Raw genomic sequence first — 18521 nt, 5'->3', positions numbered from 1 at the left:
GAACAGTATCACGGAGAAAGGGAATGCTTGAATATGTTTTTATTATCGATATAAGTCAAGGACATATATATATCTAAGAGAGAGAGCGAGAGAGATAGAGATGGAGGAGAAAAGAGAGGGCATATGGTGGTCGTAGGAAAATAAAGTAAACAAAGTTCCCAGCGGCCGATGTTCGTAATTCGTAATATTCATAATAGGATCGTAATATGTTCGTAATCTGATAGCTCTTTAGAAACAGTAGGTTCTCCTCACTTTTACTGTGTGAACGATTCCTATAATTATCAATAGCATCATCTTAATAAAAATATATAAAGATTTGTGTTACTTTCATGAAACTGAAACTCAGAGTAACTTCTCGTATAAGGCACTGCTATGTGTAGGCTTTGAAAAGGACCCTACTTTGGAGAGTTGTGTCTTCTTTCTCAAACAAATAATGCAACATGTCTTAATAGAAATGAATGCCGAAATAGAGTATGACTTTGTCCCCAAATTAAAAAAAAAATCGAAGGTGTAGTTGTTTTTTTATTCGCATCGGAATTTTTCGTTGTTTGATTTTTTTCCTTATGTTTGCTTAAATATATCCTGACTCTCGTATTGCTCAGATACCTTAATTTTTTTTAATATTAGCATATATAAGTACAATAGTATCCCAAAAGTATATGTTAATAATTAAATTATTTCATGAGATACAGGCCTCCAAATTTTGTGATTTATCGTGCGGGCAGGAATGTTCGGCAATTTTTAGAGAGCGAAATATAATAAAATAAATACAATAACTATATATTACAAGCAAGCTGTACCCGTAATTTGTTTCTAAAAAGTACTAGAACTCTCCTAATTTTATCGTGTTGTTATTCACTTTCAAACCTGCCCCCTCCATCAGTGCGCGATAATGCAACTGCCCACCTCTTCATGCCTAACGATATTTCCTGTTTCCATTTTTTTTTCTCGAGACAATGAAATATAAAAACATCAGTCGATTTAAAAACGTCGAGCAGCCACCCTTTGGTCGATCTTATCGGAAATCACCCCACAGCATTCCAACTAGGACATCCCACATACCGCTCGACTTACGTAGCAAGACCACGGTGCCTAGAATTCTGACGCAATATTTCGGTAGGTGCAGCGAGCAGACCAAATTGTGCGTCCTCTGCCTGATGCGCCTACGAGGAGGTGACTCCACAAGCTAATTACAACCCTCGTTAACTCGGTCGCGTGCGTTGACGTCCGCGGATGACACAGCCTATTTTATTGATCTCATATTTCCCAGGAGGAGAGTTGCACCTTAAAATTACACGATGTAAAGTATACCACCTCAATACACATTTAGTGATAGTTTGAGTTTTCTACTTGCAGGCGCTGACGTCTTCGGCCTGTTTTACAATGCCAAGCTTCCTTCTAAACAGAATATACGACGCAAGGGAAGTGTATAGACGCAAAAAGTCCGAGAACGAGACTTATTTAACTAGCATCAGAGGAACAGCGACACCGCACTAGAAATGAAAAACATCCTGAATGAATAGAATGCCAACCTTATCTTCTGGTCTTTCTTTGGCCGCACGAGGTCAGAAAACAGGGCCGGAAGATAGTTGAAGACAAAGACGGCGACGGCTTGGTAGGATCGGCTCATCGTCATGTTCAGTCCTGGACGACCGCAGAGAGTTTCGGGAACGTGCTTTCGCCCAAACTTGGTGGTAAGGCGCGCAACTTCGCCGTTCAGGATCTTGTTGATGGTGCCACTTGCGCAGTTGTACACCGGTGGAATTTGCCCGAAACGCGCCTGGGACGTGCTTCTGCATGGTTGCAAAGAATAATCCAGTTGAAGCCCTCCTATACTGTTTGATAAATATGTGGCAACATTATTCAAGTATGAAAGCAAGGCCAGAAGCCGGTCGTGTGGCGAAGAGTAAAATAGATCCTTCACATCGATACTTAAGGCTCTGCGCATCCCCTAAACGGAGGATGCGTAGAGCCTACTACCTCATCAAACTGAAAACCCGGAAATAATTTCCAGAACAAAAGAGGCATTCTGGAATATAGGTCTGCCCATTCACAACTCATTAAAAAGGGCATTTTCCTACCGTGTCGTGGCTCCGCGCTGAAAACGCCTTGCTTTCACACACTAAAGTTCAGCTTCGGAATGTGAGCAGATAGGCACAGAAAAGCAGGGTATCCGTAAGACATAATGTAGAACGTGGCATGCACCCTGTTAAGGAGAGCAAAAGGTGTTCGGTCCGGAAAAGGTAGTAAGGAGATAAAACAAACAGTAGTGATCATTCACCTGCACAGAGTGCCTAATAATTAAACATAAAACAAAAACGTTGGAAGGCGTTTTGAAATCTCTGCGTTTTTTTGTTTTGTTTTTCAGCAATTAGAAACATTTTGCAGAGAGTTAACGGAGGCTGAAGGGGAGATAAGACAAAAGTGTTTCATACGAAGCGCGCGGACGAACGAGACGGTGTGTGAACGATAGACTCAGTGAGCACAACTCCTCTTCGAGAGCTACAATTGGGAGACACCTTCCAATCTACTGTAGGGAATATTGTGCTTCAGGGGCACAAACATATTATGAGAAATTTCGTTGGTAGACGAAGCTATCCAATACCGCTCTAAGGTCGTGCGATTAGAGCAGCAATTGCTACCTCGCGTCTGCACCTGCATGAAGACACGAAGAAACAAGCACTCCGTAACCGCACCAGATGTACCAGCGTAATTTTCTATTATCAATGCGCAAGGACAAAGTAACACGGCAGGTACTGGAGGCGCACTGCATTTTAAGCATAAGGGGGTCGGGGGGGGGGGGGGGGAGAGGAAGAGGGGATTGGCAGTTTGCATTAGGGATATACCAGTGACGCTGTCGAGCTAGGGAATAGATTTCCTGAAGCTAACACTGCGGAAACTCCACGTCCATAGAGGGCCAACTATAAAGGGGCACGGTGGCGGATGCAGGTGAGAAGGTGGGGATTGCGGTTTCTTCTTTTTCCCTTCTTATAATTATATTCCTAGTTGTGAGTTGCGCCGCCCCCCCCCCCCTTCCCCCTTTGCCATGTTCTGTTCATTCTACCTTTGCGTTTGCACTAGTTTACCTCAATATGTTACGTGACTACAAACTAATTCAGCTATTAAGCTTACTACTGCATTTTCGCTTCGTTATCCCGTGAGGAAGGAGTTTAAGTGTACATAATAGAAACTGTACATAATAGAAATAAAATTAACACATAGTGACAAGCGCTTTGATTCACACACACAACAACATAAACAAAAAAAAATGAAACAATTTAAGCTCCGAGGAACAAGTTATACTCCCCGCCCCCGCTTTTTTTTAGTATAAGAGATTGAAGCATTCAGAAAAAGTTACGAAGTTCTATAAAAAAATATATGTTCTGGCTCAATTTTTTGTCATGTAATTTATTTAATAATCTCGGTCACTTATTTTGTGTCATTTCTAATCCGTATGTTGTTCTACGGTTGACTATTTTCGAAGGCTCATTTGTTCGCGTATGGTGTACTCTGACATGTGTTCATAGTTTTGCCAAGTTTCTTAAAAGGCAAATTTTATTTCTCTTTTCGTGCTTATATGGCTTGCAGAGGCGGTAGTTATACATTTTTTGTTATTGGCATTATATTATGCCTTGTAAATGGGGACTGTGTGTGGTGATGATTAGGCACCTTTTCTACCGTTCTCAAAAACCTTTTTTATAACATGTATTTTCAACTGTGTGAACTTGCCACCGCGCTCGAGTGTGCTTGTGTCTGTCGGAACCGGAACAATTGTCTGCGGTGAAGCTCTGCTGGAAGGAAGCGTTCAGCTGCTTCCAGGAAGACGGATCGGCGTTGCAAGTGGCGTAGCGGAGCTCAAAGACGGACGCACGGTTGTCTTCTTAATGAATTTCCGACAGGCTGCCCTACACCTTATAAGAGACACTGCCGTAGAGCACGCCGAGGGACTCATAAACTCAGCCACGAACGCCTGAGTCTTAAAAGACGTTTCTTCGTCGCAACACGAGAAACCCCCCCCCCCCCCCCCCCCCCGCCTTTGGTTTTCGACATTGACCCAACACTCCCCCTTTCACAACAACGACAGCTAACGTCCCTTCTCGTCGAGATCAGTGAGTGCTTCGCGATGTCATCAAAAGAACGCCAAGCGTCGTTTCCCAAGCATCGAATTGTTACTGACGACGACACGCTTCCTGTTCATCGGCCGCCGTACCGAGTTTCTGTGAAAGAGAGAGATGTCATCTAGAAGCAAGCTCAAGAAATGCTGGATGACGACATAATCCAGCCTTCAAACGGCCGGTGGGCTTCCCCAGTACTCGTGGTGAAGTGGACAGACGGAACTCTGAGGTTCTGTGTGGGCTATCGTCGACTGAACGCAGTAACAAAGAAGGACGTCTATCCGCTGCCCCACATCGATGACGCCCTGGACCAGCTGCACCAGGCCCGATACTTTTCGTCGATGGATTTGAAGAGCGAGTACTGGCAGATTTAGGTCGACGAACAGAATCGTGAGGAAACTGCGTTCCTCAATCCGGACAAAGTGTACGAACTTAAAGTGATGCCGTTTGGACTATGCAACGCACTGCGATCTTCCAGCGCGTCATTAACACCGTACTTTCAGGCCTGAAAAGGCAGTACTGCCTCTCTGCCTTGACGACGTCGTAGTGTTTGTTCGCAAGCGATTTCCACGAGCACCTAAGACGACTTTGACCCGTGCTACACGTTGTCATGGCTCTTGGCCTGACACTGTAGATATCAAAAAGTCGGTTCGGTTATGGCGAGCTGAAATTTCTTGGCCACGTCGTGAGTGCTCAGAGTGAAGTCCCTGACCCTGCAAAGACCTCTGCTGAGCTAAGCCATCAGATAAGAAGGCCGTATGAAGATATCTTGGGCTGTGCGCATACTTAAGACGTTTCGTTCACGGTTTTAGCGAAGATGTTTGCACCACTCACGTATTTTACGAAGGACAACGTGTACTTCATATGGGGAAACAATCAGGAACAAGCGTTCAACGCACTGAAGCAAAGACTGGAGTAGCCCTCTGTCCTCGGACATTTCGATCAGTCAGCGCAGACAAACATTTACACGGACGCCAGAAACGCCAGACTCGGAGCAGTGCTTATCCAGCGACAGGAAGGAGCGTAGAAGGTGATCGCTTACGCAAGCCGGGCCTTATTTAAGGCAGAGCGAAATTACTCAACGACCGACAATGAGTGTCTTGATATCGTCTGTGCGACAACAAAGTTCCGTTCGTACTTGTACAGGAGTTCCTTCTGTGTAGTCACAGACCACCAAGCCCTCTGATGTCTCGCGAACCTGAAAGATTTGTCAGGACGCCTTCCCCGCTGGAGCATTCGCACGCAAGAATTCGATCTGGACATTTTAAACGAGTCCGGCCGCAAGCACAACGACGCCGACTGTTTGTCTAGGGCCCCATTTAAATTTCCTCCCGCCATCACCGTCGAAGACGACGACGCCAGTTTTCTCGGAGCAGTTGGCATAACCAATATGGGGACGCTTCAACGAAACGACCCGGGACTCCGCGCTGCGATCGACCACCCAGATGGTCGAGGAAGTTCAGTTCCCCGAGTCCTTTCTCAACACCAGTCAAGTTCCGTCCTTTGACGAAGTTCGCTCTTCACAAACAGCTTCAGGTCCAGCAGCCCTGCGTGGCTGCTGGTTGTCCCTACTAAATTTATAGACGAAATGTTTCAAGCGTGCCACGACGACACAACGGATGGACGCCTCGACTACAGCAGGGCACTTGCCCGGATCAGTGAAGAGCACTAGTAGCCAAGACTTCTGAAGACCATCCATCTGTACACTCGATCGTGTCACGAGTACCAACGGCGTAAGAAGTCACCAACTTAGCCAGCAGGACTCCTACAGCCGATATCTGCCCTGACTACGCCCTTTCAGCAAATAGTAATGGATTCGCTTGGGCCCTTCTCACCGTCGACGTCGGGAAACCGCTGGATCATCGTCGCCACAAACTATCTGCACGATAGGCGGGGACGAAAGGCCTACCGTCGGGAATAGCGGTGGAAGTCGCCAAGTTTTTCGTCATGGCCATCCTCATCCATCATGGTGCCCAGAAGACTAGATTACAGACCGAGGGTCTTCGTTCATGGCACAGCTGACGCAGGAAATTCTTCGGCTCAGCCACACCAGTCATCGTTGAACGAGTGCTCCTCATCGACCGACCTACGTGCTCACAGAGCGGCTCAATACGACGATCTCCTACAGGATCTTCATGTACGTCGACGTACAGCACAAGATGTGGGACGAAGTATTGCCGAACGTCACATTTGCTTGCAACACGGCTGTTCAAGAGACCACCGGGTTTATGCCATTTCAGCTGCTACACGGCAGAAAGGTGACGACAATATTCGACTCGATGCTGCCTTATGAACCAGGGGATGGCGGACGCGGCGATGCCCCTCTAGTAATTCAGAGACCAGAGGAGTTACGCCATCTTGTGGGGCTTCGGATCTACGATAAGCAACGTGTCGACGCTCGCCGGTGTAACCTTCGGCGCCCCAACGTCCACTACCAGCCCGGAGACAGAGTGCGCGTTTGGAAACCAATTCGCCACCACGGTCTCAGCGAGAAACTGCTCAAGCGATACTTCCGACCCTACAAGATCATTCGACGCCTCGGAGAACTCAACTACTAAGCTCTTCCCGACGGAACGCGGCCATCTGCAAGGCGCAAGCTACGACCCGAGGTGGTGCACGCCGTCCACCTCAATCCGTATTACGATCGATAGAGCTGCGGTCTGACTGAGAACTGTGACTTCTGATTTTGTCTTTCCTTTTTTCTTGTATTCATTTTGTGCTGCATCGGGGCGACGCGTGTTTTAAAATGTGGGGTAATGCCGCGTGCGGGGCCAAGCGGCAACGAACCCGACTCCTGCGAAAAGGCCTTAGGTTCGATTCATGAGGGCCGCGAAACTTGTATTATGGTGTTGTAATAATAATTTTTGCAACGCCCAATACACTTCGGGTTTACAATGTTTCAAGGCCGAACATTCTAGTTTGAATGTTCGCGAATCCCGTGCCTCTACAAAAGGCGCTGCGCGTGGCTTTACGAGGGCAGTTCTTCGTCAGCGCTCGATCCTTCTACTACGCTGACATCGACGCTCGCCTACGACGCCTGTTATTATTCTTATATTGTTTTGGGCACACGTTCGCCACATTACACTTTTGGTTTTTCCAGTTATTCGCCGCCTCACCATTGCTCATTCGTGACAATATTCCTCTTCGGGCAGCTGCGGCTGCCGCGGCGACGTCGGTCGCCGCATGCGCCGTGCGCTCGAGGGTCTCTGCGGAGTCGAAGCCGGCGCGCCTCCGGCGTCCCTGACTGTTTCGCCGGGGCATGAGCGCCCGATTGCCCTGATCCTTGGTTCGTGGGCTGCCATCCAGTTAGGGTGCTCCGATTCTTTGGGAGAGATGTCCACCCCTTCCACTTTACGACGTCTATCTTGTCTGATGGCGGCAGGGCGGGGGCTCGACCGCGCTGCGCCCGGCTTCGCTCCCGCTGGGGCGGCGAGGCCGACGTCGTCCTTAGGCCTCGTTATTCCTAGCGGGGCCGCCGGCGTGGCAGCGAAGAAGATTCGACAAAAAAGTTGGTCCACTTTTTAGAGTTTGGTGTCCCTGGGTTACGATGACCTTTGGCGACAGAAGACGTTTGCCGGTTTAAGAACAAACAAATCTTTATCACCACAATTATCAAAGAAAAGAGCTGCTAAAATCCATCCTGCTGCCGCCGTGATCCCAGCCAGTCTCGCCGTTCGGGTAGGGTTCGTGATTCTTGTCTGGTACGCACCACTGCGTGCGTCACGCTGCGTTGGATCACTGTCACGCGTTTTGACGTGGCAGGCATTCCTGTAGCTATCGCTTGTCCGCTACAAGGGCTACCTTCCCCCCCCCCCCCCCCCCCCCCCTAGAGGAGTCTCTAGGGTGATGTTTTGTCCACGAGACGAGCGATTTTTCTTGCACTGGGTGATTTTTAGGGGTGGTGCCAAGTGTGGGGAAGAGGAGGGCCAACATAGAGGCTGGACGCTTGAAACATCTGTTGGCTCAAGATGGGCAGGTTTAAGGCGGTCGATGGAGATGGAGTCTCGCCGCCCGTTTAAATCTAGCAGAAAGAACTTCTCTCATTTGTCCAGCACCTTCAAGGGACCGCTGTAGGGTTGGTCAAGCGGTTTCTTGACTTCGTCTCGGCGTGCAAAAAAATCTGTGGCCGAGGTTAATTCGTCACGCACATACGTCGGGTGGTGGTCGTGGTGCCTTGTTGGTGTGGCACGAAGGTTCCGCGTCACTTCTCGAAGCTGTGTGACATAGCTGAGAGTAGAAATAAGCGGAGTGGCAATCATTTCAGCTGGGAGGCGAAGCTTCTGTTCGTAGACTAGGTCTGCGCAGCGCATCCGACGTCTGTCTTGAGGGTGGTGCGCAAACCTAGTAGGACGATAAAAAGCAGTCTGGCCCAGTTATTAGGGTCGCTGTGTGCTTTTAGCGCGGCCTTTAATGTTGAATGGAACTTTTCCCCCAGGCCGTTAGCAGAGGGATGGTACGCTGTGGTACGAATACGAGATGTTTCCACGAGTACCATGAGCTCCTCAAACAGCCTCGATCCGAACTGTGCGCCTCGGTCGGTAGATATAGTTGACGGAACGCCGAAACGCGATATCCAGCCGTCGACTAGGGTCTTCACAATTGTTTTCGCGCAGATGTCTGTGATGAGGAAGGACTCTGGCCAACGCGTGAATCTGTCTATGCCCGTGAGCATGTATCTGGCCCCTTGCGATGGCGGCAAAGGGCCTACAATGTCCAGGTGAATGTTGTCGAAACGAGCGGTGGTTGCCTTCATTGTAGCAAAAGGTGCAAAGGTATGTCGTTGAACCTTGGAACGCTGACAAAGAAGACAAGTACGTGCCCACGCGTGCACATCTTTGTTCATTCCCTGCCGAACAAAGCGTCGAGCGATGAGATGTTGGGTCGCTCGGATGCCGGGATGAGAAAGGCTGTGCAGCGAGTTGAAAATGGGCCACCGGAAAATGGGCGGTACCACTGGTAGAGATGTACCTGTGGACATGTCGCAGATGACCGTTCCATCGCAGCCTGGCAGTAACACGTCGCGTAGATCAAGGTTGCTGGACGCAGAAGGTAGTCTCAGGATCTGCTGTTTGCCCTGCTGGGCTGCTGCTAGAGCAGCGACGTCTACAGCGTTGGGGATGGCTTTCCAACGAGTGATCAGAGACAACGCATCAGCAGGTGGGTTGTCAGTGCCCTTGATGTGGAAAATGTCACTAGTAAATTCTGCAATAAACGAAGGATGTCGACTTTCCCTGAAGGAGAGACGGCTGTGTGTTGCTTGGATCGCGAAAGTGATCGGCTTGTGTTCTGTAAGGATGTGAAATTACCGACCCTCTAGGTAGTGCCGAAAATGCTTGATGGTGAGGTAGGTACCTAGGAATTCTCGACTGAACGTACTAAAGCGGGACTCTGCTGACGAAAGCTTCTCGGAAAAGAATCCTAGAGGTTCAGCAGCTTGTTGGTGGACCAACAAGCTGCTGAAGCACTCCGCCGACAGCGACCTCTGAGGCGTCTGTCATCACACAGAGAGGCGCACCAGTTAGCGGATGCGCTAATTGTGCAGCTTCTGCGAACGATGACGTGATCGCCCCGAACGCTTCCGCTGCTTTTGGAGACCATGGTAGAGGGGAAGAGTCGCGCTGATTTCCCTTCAAGAGATCGGTCAGGGACAGCAGAACAGTTGCACAGTGCGGTAAAAACGCCGGTAAAAATGCACAAGTAGGAGGAATTCTCGAAGCTTCCTGCGCGACGTTGGTGTGGGGAACTTTGTGAGCGCGTCGACTTTTGATGGAAGTGGGTGGATGCCTTTGGAGTCAAGGTGGTGGCCTAAAATATCCAGTTCGGAAACGCCAAACTCACATTTGGCCTTGTTGATAATGAGTTCATAGTGAGCCAGGCGCTGGAACAGGATCTCTAGGTGTTTAAGATGTTGCTCGGCATCAGCGCTAGACACCAGGATATCGTCGAGATATGCCAAACAAAGTGTCAGCCCACGGGTGGCGTTGTCGACGAATCGCTGAAATGTCTGTGCCGCGTTACGAAGGCCGAATGTCATCCTGACATGCTCGAACAGGCCAAACGAAGTGATGATAGCCGTTTTTAGTATGCTGGTTCGGTCTACAGGGATCTGGTGGTAAAATTTGAATAGATAGATTTTGAAAATATAGTTGTCCCTTCCAACGATGCGGTGAAATCCGTAATGTGTGGTAGGGGATAGCGGTCTGAAACGGTGGAGTTGTTCAGCGCGCGGTAGTCGCCGCAAGGCCGCCAAACCCCGGGGGATTTCTTCTGCACCATGTGGAGGGGGAATGCCCATGGACTTAATGAAGTCCTGATAATGCCGAGCTCAAGCATATGCTCAAACTCAGCCTTTGCGATCTTTAACCGATTTTCCAGGAGTCTTCGAGGTCGAGCATTAGTAAGAGGTTCGGTCGTAACGATCTGATAAGGGACGTCATGTTCCACTGGCTGTAGAAAGTTGGCAGGACGTGTGAGCGTAGGAAACCTTCGAAGCACATCTTCAAACTTTTTGGTGGGTGGAGTGCAACGTTGCTGGAGTGATCATGAGGTTTCTATGCCTTGGACTTCGAAGTTGGTTGTTGACTCCCCAAGGCGCAGTCGCTGCATGTCCACTAGGAGTTTGAAGTGATGAAGGAAATCTGCCCGTAGGATTGGATGCGTCCCGTCAGCCACCAGAAACTCCCATCCCAGAGGTCGTCGCAAGCCGATGTTTAGTGTTAGTGCTCGTTCGCCGTAGGTGGCAATGGCAGACTTGTTCGCCGCTTGCAAAGTGACGTTGGAACGCTATGACTTGCTTGAGATGGACGTCACTGGTAGGATGCCAACCTCGGTGCCGGTGTCGACTAGGAACCGAAGACCAGAATTCTGGTCTGATATGAAAAATAGACGGCTGGCTTCGGAACCGGCACCACTCGCCGCCTCTACTGGTGGGTCTGGGCATTTTCCGAGGCCGTGCAAGGTGGAACGCACTTTTTGGCTTGCGCGCCGAAAGTGCAATGGTACCAGCACGTACCTTGGGAGGGCAAGGGAGAACGATACCGACACTGTTGAGAAGTCGATCTGTGATGTCGGTGTGTTGAAATACGGGTGGTGAGGGCAGCGATCTGAGCAGACAGGCGACGTCAACGCCGACGTCAGCAGCCCTAAGGCCGCTGACGTCCGCTGGGGCAGTCGTCACGCCAGCAGGTGAAGTCGTGAACGGTAGTGGTCCGATCTGATTTTTGCTGATTTAAAAACAAACCGATCTTTATCACCACAATTATCAAAGAAAAAAGGAGCGGCTAAGCATCCATCCTGCTGCCGCCGTGACCCCAGACAGTTTCGCCGTTCGGGCAGGGTTTGTGATTCGTGTCTGGTACGCGCCACTGCGTGCGTCACGCGGTGTTGGATCACTGCCACGCGTCTTGGCGTGGCAGGCATACCTGTAGTCATTGCTCGTCCCCTACAGACCTTTCAGTTCAAGTAGTGGTAGTCCAAGGACCAAACTTTGCTTTTCTCATCACAACCATAAGAAATCTCCGCAGTTCATGTGCTGTGAAGACCGAGCGCTCGAAATGCCCTCTGGCGACCCTCCACGGTTAAAGAAAGCAGATTCAATTTATAAGTTATTTGTGTCTTAAAATAATAAAAGAGTTTTAAGTGCCAAATCAACGAAAGGCATCAGGCCCGCCCCAGCGAAGAACCGGGGAATCATTTTTACCACCTAAGGATGTTCTGACGTGCAACCGCAATATCGGTTGCACGGAGTCTTCTTCGAAATCAGCCTTCGTCGGATTGCGGGCACCTCACCCGGCATTCAAACCCGGATACGGCGGGTCCGTAGGCCGGCGCTTTGCCTCGAGACACCAAGGCGGCTATGTGTGTCCAAACAGCTTTGAATTGGGCTTACCTTTCTCGTTGCGGCGCTTGACAAGCTGCGACGATGAGTGCATTGACCACGACGTCTACCGGAATGATGTCCATGAACAAAGTTTTGTCTCCCACGATGGTTGTTAACAGACCTGTGATGCCCTGTGTTGAACAGCGGATAGTTAGGGTGTTTGTTTAGGTATTTCAGATTTGTTTACATGAAGCTGTGAAAGCTACAGAAATTCCGTTTCTGAAGGTAAGGTATGCGGTCAGGGGGACATATTATCTTTGACTGATTGTCACGATAAGTCGGCTAATTAACTGCAATATGGTAATTAACTTCTCGATTAGATAAAAGAAACCTAATGTTCTAATTATATACTTGCTGAACGTCACCAAAAAACCCTAAATAAATCAATTTTGCAAATAATTTCAGCACGCGGAAAGGACGGTGCAGCGCTAAATTTACCACTCTTGGAGCAGACGAAACACTACCGGTGCGATTACGCTCCCGTGCCTGCTACATGAGTAGTAACTTCAGCGCTCTACTGCGCTTCCCACATGCTCGGAAGACTTCTGAACGTTACTGATTTAGTGCTTTCCATTAACGCTCAGCAAGTTTCCATTCGGACCCACATAGGTTTATTTTCTCTAATTAAACGTAATTAACCATTTCCACTCAGTGTTTCAACTTATCGCGATGATTATCCCCTGTATGATGTCCCTCTGGCCGTATTACTCACCTGTACACATTTCGTTTAAATAGCTTTGAAGTTTTTTTTGTTTTTTTCTTTTACAAACTTGTGAATCCTCAAAAACACCCAGTATAGCAGTTTCACACTCTAGGAAGCGATGAAGCACGATAGGAAGCGCACTTAGAAAACAAGCAATCCAGCGTTTAATAAACTATTTAACGTGACATTTGACCAAGTCAAAATATTTCAGAGAGCTATAATGCGCCTTCACGTCCGTAAACACACATTTAGATAACTTTCACATAAGTCTACGTTTCTATTCTCTATGTTGGCATTCACATGCCTGATAAGACACTCGGAAGTACTTAACTTTATCAGCATTTTACCACACCTCGTTTTTCTATGTACAAACTATGTAATTGTCATAAGTTCTGCTCTTTGTTTTTTTTATTTGGGGACGCTTTGAAGGTGTAGTAAGAGTATATGAAAAAAAAAAAACGCAGACAAGTTGGTGAATGACATAAATTGTGAGCCCGAGACAAAGGAATAATAAGAAAACGAACAGAACAATAAATTTGAGGGTTGGTTGTTACGTCTATTTTTTTATTATTCCTTTGTCACCTGTTTAAAATGAAAGCAAGATTTGCCTTGATGTATTACGAACACATGACCGTTAACTACTGTACCACAAACTGGATGGCCACCTCTAAACTACCAGTGTACTTTAAAAACAGTTTAGTTTATATACTCGTCTGTGTCATAACCGGCGTCAAAACATGAAAAAAAAGGAAAATACAAATACAGTCTGGGCGTCAGTAATCAAACCAATCAAATTTCAGTTGAATCGAATTGTGAAATTGAGTGCAGTCTTTCCACAAGCACGCAGCTAGGAGGAGCATTGCTTCTGTATAAAAGCGGGAAAGCCAACATTTTTTTCCTCAATCAATCATTACAATATGAAACGAAAATATACAGGGTGCTTCACGAAAGGTGGACAAATTTGATGTTGCGAAAACTACGCAAGAATAATTACCAAGCTAATTATCCCGTACTTTAATCATTTTCCTAAATAGTCCCCTAGCCCAAAATAAAAGCGACACAAGCCTTTTTTTTTTTTTTTTTTTTTTTTTGCGATCCGTAGTTTTAGCAATATTGAATTTGTTTACCTTTTGTGAAACACCCTGTACGTACCACCCAATTCCTGAATTTAAATTAAATTGTATTTGTCAGAGTGCGCAAGAAAAACATACTCACTGAAGCCACCAACAGGTTTGCTCCTTGTTGTCCGTCCACCCAGCCCTACGGTAACGCCAAAACCAAATATTATTTACACATCATTTACACTGTGAAGAATTTGGTGGCTATTGCACCTTACGGATCAGTGATGTTTGTGTGCAAGGTGTGGACGACCGTCTGACAAGCATATTGCGAGAGGCTCTGGAATTATTTCGCACTTTGAACGTGGTGATCATATGATGGCCGACAGTGGGTTTTCTCTCGATCCCGCTAGGGGAGCGAAGGGAGTGGCATTCAGCATGCCAGCCTTCCCCCGAGTGAAGGTCCAGTTATCTGAACAAGAGGTGACGGAGATGAGGAGGATTGCGTCTGTCCTCATTCACGTGGAGCGGGCAATCAATGGGCTAAAATCCTACAGGATTTTGAAGCAGGAACTTCCCATACAGTGTCGCAAGGATGCAAGCTACATTTTTTTTTGTACGTGCAGGGCTGTGCAACTTGAATGGGGCCATTAATCAAGAGACGTTTTCCCCAACAGTTCGCCCATATGAAAGTGAAAAGGTGACTGACGACCACTGCATACTGGCAGCATCTTAGAGGAGTGGCCATGGCAGCTTTCTATCCTCATTTCAAGCCTTGTCGCGTTTCGTTCACAATGCAAGCAAGCAGCTTTGGCCTCCACTCGATTGCACTGCCAGTACGGGGCCTTCGGCAATCGCCTGTTCACCTTTATATAAATCACGACTCTAATGATAATTAAAAAACTTATTTCTGTAAACTTGTCTTTTTGTTACCACTGCCTCAGAGAGCTGCAATGTTAAAGTGGATGGCGTGAAGCATGAAAACGTTTACAGGCCGGTGTAAAGGGAAGCCCCTGGTCAAATGGATGACTGGTTGCTCCATTGTTCACATTTACTTCATGCAAAAGTATGTATTTTTTCCCATATCATGCAGGCTGTTGCTGGATCACTGCCTATGCAGAAGCCGTTAAGCTACAAACCACTCCTCATGAGACGTTTCCTTGGAATGCGAAGGTTTATTTCGTTGCTGTAGGGGTACAATAGTGATAATAACGTACATTTTCATGAATGGCTCCCTACCTCTCTGATAAGTATAAAACTATTTCTGTGCTGAACAAATTAGAATATTGATTGCTGATAGCAAATAGAGATATTGCCACAATACTCCTGATTCGCTAAGGTTCTAGAGCTCAAGTCATGGTTGAAATGCAACTTCTTAGACCATTTTAAATAATGGTGTTTTATTACTGTTTACCGAATGTTACCGCCAAAACTTTGTTACCGCCAAAACTTTGAAGAATCACACACTGTATAAAAATAAAGAATACGGCAGTGCCAGTCACCCTCAGTCCTTTACATACGTGCAAGCTGCTTGTACTCACTTGAGAGCTCTATCTTTTCGGAGTTTACTTCATTCACAAATGCCGGCAGCAGGCTCTTAAAGTAAAAGTTGGTCACTCTTTGTAGGTGGCCTTTCATGAAGTTCTTTTTGTAGGGGACAACAACAACCTCGTCATGGCCCTCTGTACATACGTAGAGATGGCCGACGATTTAGGCAGTGCAGTCCATTCTGAACTCAACTTGATGGTAGAACTTATTTCGTCCCTTTGGTTGCAACTCAAAAACCGCATCGCCATTCTTTTTAGAGCGCAGCTCTTAGGGGCCCGTTCCGGCTTGAGCGGCGTCGCCGTCGGCGTCGGCGTGACCAAGGTCACCCCAAGGTCATCCCAAGCTCACGTGACCCCCAGGGTCACGTGACCCCTAAGGTCACGTGACACCCAAAGTCACGTGACCCCGAGGTCACGTGACCTCCCGATGACGTCATCGTCACTGATGACGTCACCGGCATCCGCATCGTCATCGTCATCATCACTGATGACGTCATCAGTGACGTCACTGATTACCTCGCCGGCATCCGCATCGTCATCCTCATCATCACGGATGACGTCATCAGTTACATCACTGATGACGTCACTGACATCCGCATCGTCATCGTCATCATCGCTGACGACGTCATCGGAGTCCGCATCGTCATCGTCACTGATGATGTCATCAGTGACGTCACTGATGACATCATCGGCATCGTCACGTGACCCCCAAGGTCACGTGACCCCCCCAGGTCACTTCACCCCCCCCCCCCCAGTACCCTTCCCTCCTCCTCCTCAAGAGCTGTGCTCTAATTCGGTGTTACAGGGAGTTGTAAACGGCTTTCACTTTTTATGTCATACGTTCCGGATTTTAGTAGTTCTTTACAGTTCGGTACGTTCGGACACTTCATCTCTAAAAGAGCTTCAAGTCCATCAAAGATGCCATCGGGGTTGGCTGCAAGCCATGGGAGTTCCATACAAACAACCAGACCCGTTTGTCGCACTGTGCTGTGGTAGTCAAGCATATCTTTCCTCCTAGCTATGGGTTAACTGCGGCGGCCATGCTCCGTCGCTTGATTCCCTCGAAAGGACGGATGAAGTATGTCCTTCACATTCTCGGAAGGGTCAGTTGATGATAGTATTGCTATTCCCTTAACCATCGACGACGTTAACCGCATGGGGCGGCTCTCGTGCCAAGTGTTCAATTGCCTTGGTCCGCTGTTTTTTTTTTTTTTTTTTTTTTTTGCGGCGCTGGTCTAGATTTGGTGAACTGGCGGCAACCAGCTCGTTGTATGCCTCCCAGCAGGCAGGACAGCTGCTCGAAAGGGTGGTTGCATCTTCGTGGCTGTAAAGAGCAAGGGGATTTAATGCGTCGCATTGAACTGCTGAAGGGTCTCGTGGTGCCATTAGTGTCTCTTCGAACAAGGTCCCTGATTGTTTCATGAGCCCTGCAAGGGGGCCGTTTTCAATGTGATGGAGGTGCTCTTCATATGTGGGAAACTGCAGCACATTCACGGTCCCAAGAATTTCTGTTTTACTCATTTTCTTCGAATGAAATATTGTCGAGGCTTGTTCGTAATACATTTTTCTTGGTGTCTCAGTTCCAGGTGGCAGCTTCGTCAGTGCAAGTTGTGCCCGTCATTTTGTTCAAAATTGCATGCTCCATCTTCCCCGAGATGGCCCCAACATGGCTGCACACGACCGCCTGGCCAGCCATGCAGGAGCAACGTCCTGTAACCACCCAACTAGTGGTTTACACGCATGACCATGCCTTGTGTGGAGCAACATCAAAGGACTGGGATCTACCCCCTTCTGCTTTGGACAGTTCCCACGAGGCCGCTTGTTAGGTAGAGATATGAATCTGGGCTCTTGTAGGCTCTGACCTCCTGAAAGTCGCAGGCCTTTGAGTGGACAGAGTAGAAGACAATATCCGACTTCTCTATGGGTGGCCACGACTTTATATTGTCCTCCTATATTGACACCTCTTGAGGATGCACAAACGGCATCAATTCTGAAAGGAATAAAAAAGGCAATCAATGCTTACGACTCCTGTATATCGAAGTATCGGTCAACATTGACTTCCCGAGATAGGGCAAAGGAGCTATTTTAAGCAATATTTCACTTTGTAATTCAATTTTGTAACTTAACAGATTTATCATGGTTCCTGTCTTTCCTGGCACTGCTACTCAATAGTGCATTTGCGTACTGGTGATAACGTGCGGCAGAGTTAATTAAACGCTGCATTTTAACATTTCGTGCTCGCGGTCGGCATTATTGAAAACGGCTTGTGTTGTATGGCGAAGTCGCTAAAAGAATTCCTATATTGCGTCTCTTTTTTTTTTCGCTGTACAGCGTAACCTCGCCACAGAGTAATTTCAGATGCAGTGACCCTGGCAATTTTTTTACTTATTCCGAATAGTAATTTTACCAAGTTAACGGCTCATCATATAAAGTTGCCAATCCGTTATCTAAGAGACCTTCACCCTCAAGAGAATATGTAATATATGCGCCTATTTTACTCGAGCAGTAAGCTCTAGCGCAGGTGAGCACGGTCATGTCATCTTAGAGGCCTGCCCGACTTCCTGACTGCAGTGATTTCCGCCAGCCGAGAGGACATTCACGAACTACAGCACAATGTAGCGCATGTCATTAAAGATTGTTTAACTTGTCTTGTGTAAAATATCTCTAATAGTCACTCTCCCAACAACCCCCCCCCCTTTATTTTTATTATTTAGGGCTATGATAGGTCGGTTCGGTGGGCAGACCAGATGCATGGGCTTCCGCCTTTCCACCGAACCACCACGCCTGTCCTACTTCCATTTTTTTTCAATTGTAATAAAGTATGAAGTCGCAGTTATTTGTGCGACCTCAAATCTGCCCAAGCACAACTCGGGCGAGTGGAGTTTGAAGCATACCGCCTCCGTGATCCGTCGTCGCTCAACCGGAGCTCTTGCTACGACTCCAAAGCACGCTCTTAAAGCGCGATGCTCGACCGTGTTCGAAGCGAGCGGTAAAGCTATGCTTCAACTCCGCAAGGTCCAAGTAGCGCTGAGGTCTGAGGCAGGACGGCAGTTCAAAGCGTAGACGGCTCTATCTCGCGGTCCTAACGTCTTAATATGTTTTACCGATGTGAATGCTACGGTTAATTATACTACAATTCTGTAAACAAAATTATTAGATATGCTTACCGTCAAGTACCAGGAAATCCAAAGAAACCCAGGCGTCGCTTGTGGAAACCAT

The 18521-nt window shown here is 47.7% G+C and overlaps 1 protein-coding gene across 1 annotated transcript in view; it reads right to left on the bottom strand.

Annotated features, from left to right (window-relative positions):
* The window catches only part of LOC8031910 (putative fatty acyl-CoA reductase CG5065), a 137931-nt gene extending 119410 nt beyond the window's left edge, over positions 1 to 18521 (bottom strand). Inside the window, exon 1 of the mRNA XM_042293585.1 lies at positions 18470 to 18521. Coding sequence (XP_042149519.1) covers positions 18470 to 18521 — 52 coding nt within the window. The remainder of the gene's footprint in view (positions 1 to 18469) is intronic.

The sequence above is a fragment of the Ixodes scapularis genome, unplaced genomic scaffold (genome assembly GCF_016920785.2).
Source record: "Ixodes scapularis isolate PalLabHiFi unplaced genomic scaffold, ASM1692078v2 PGA_scaffold4__175_contigs__length_147842914, whole genome shotgun sequence".
Taxonomy (NCBI): Eukaryota; Metazoa; Arthropoda; class Arachnida; order Ixodida; family Ixodidae; genus Ixodes; species Ixodes scapularis.
Note: the sequence above shows the minus strand (reverse complement) of the source record. Positions and strands in the feature narration are given on the sequence as shown.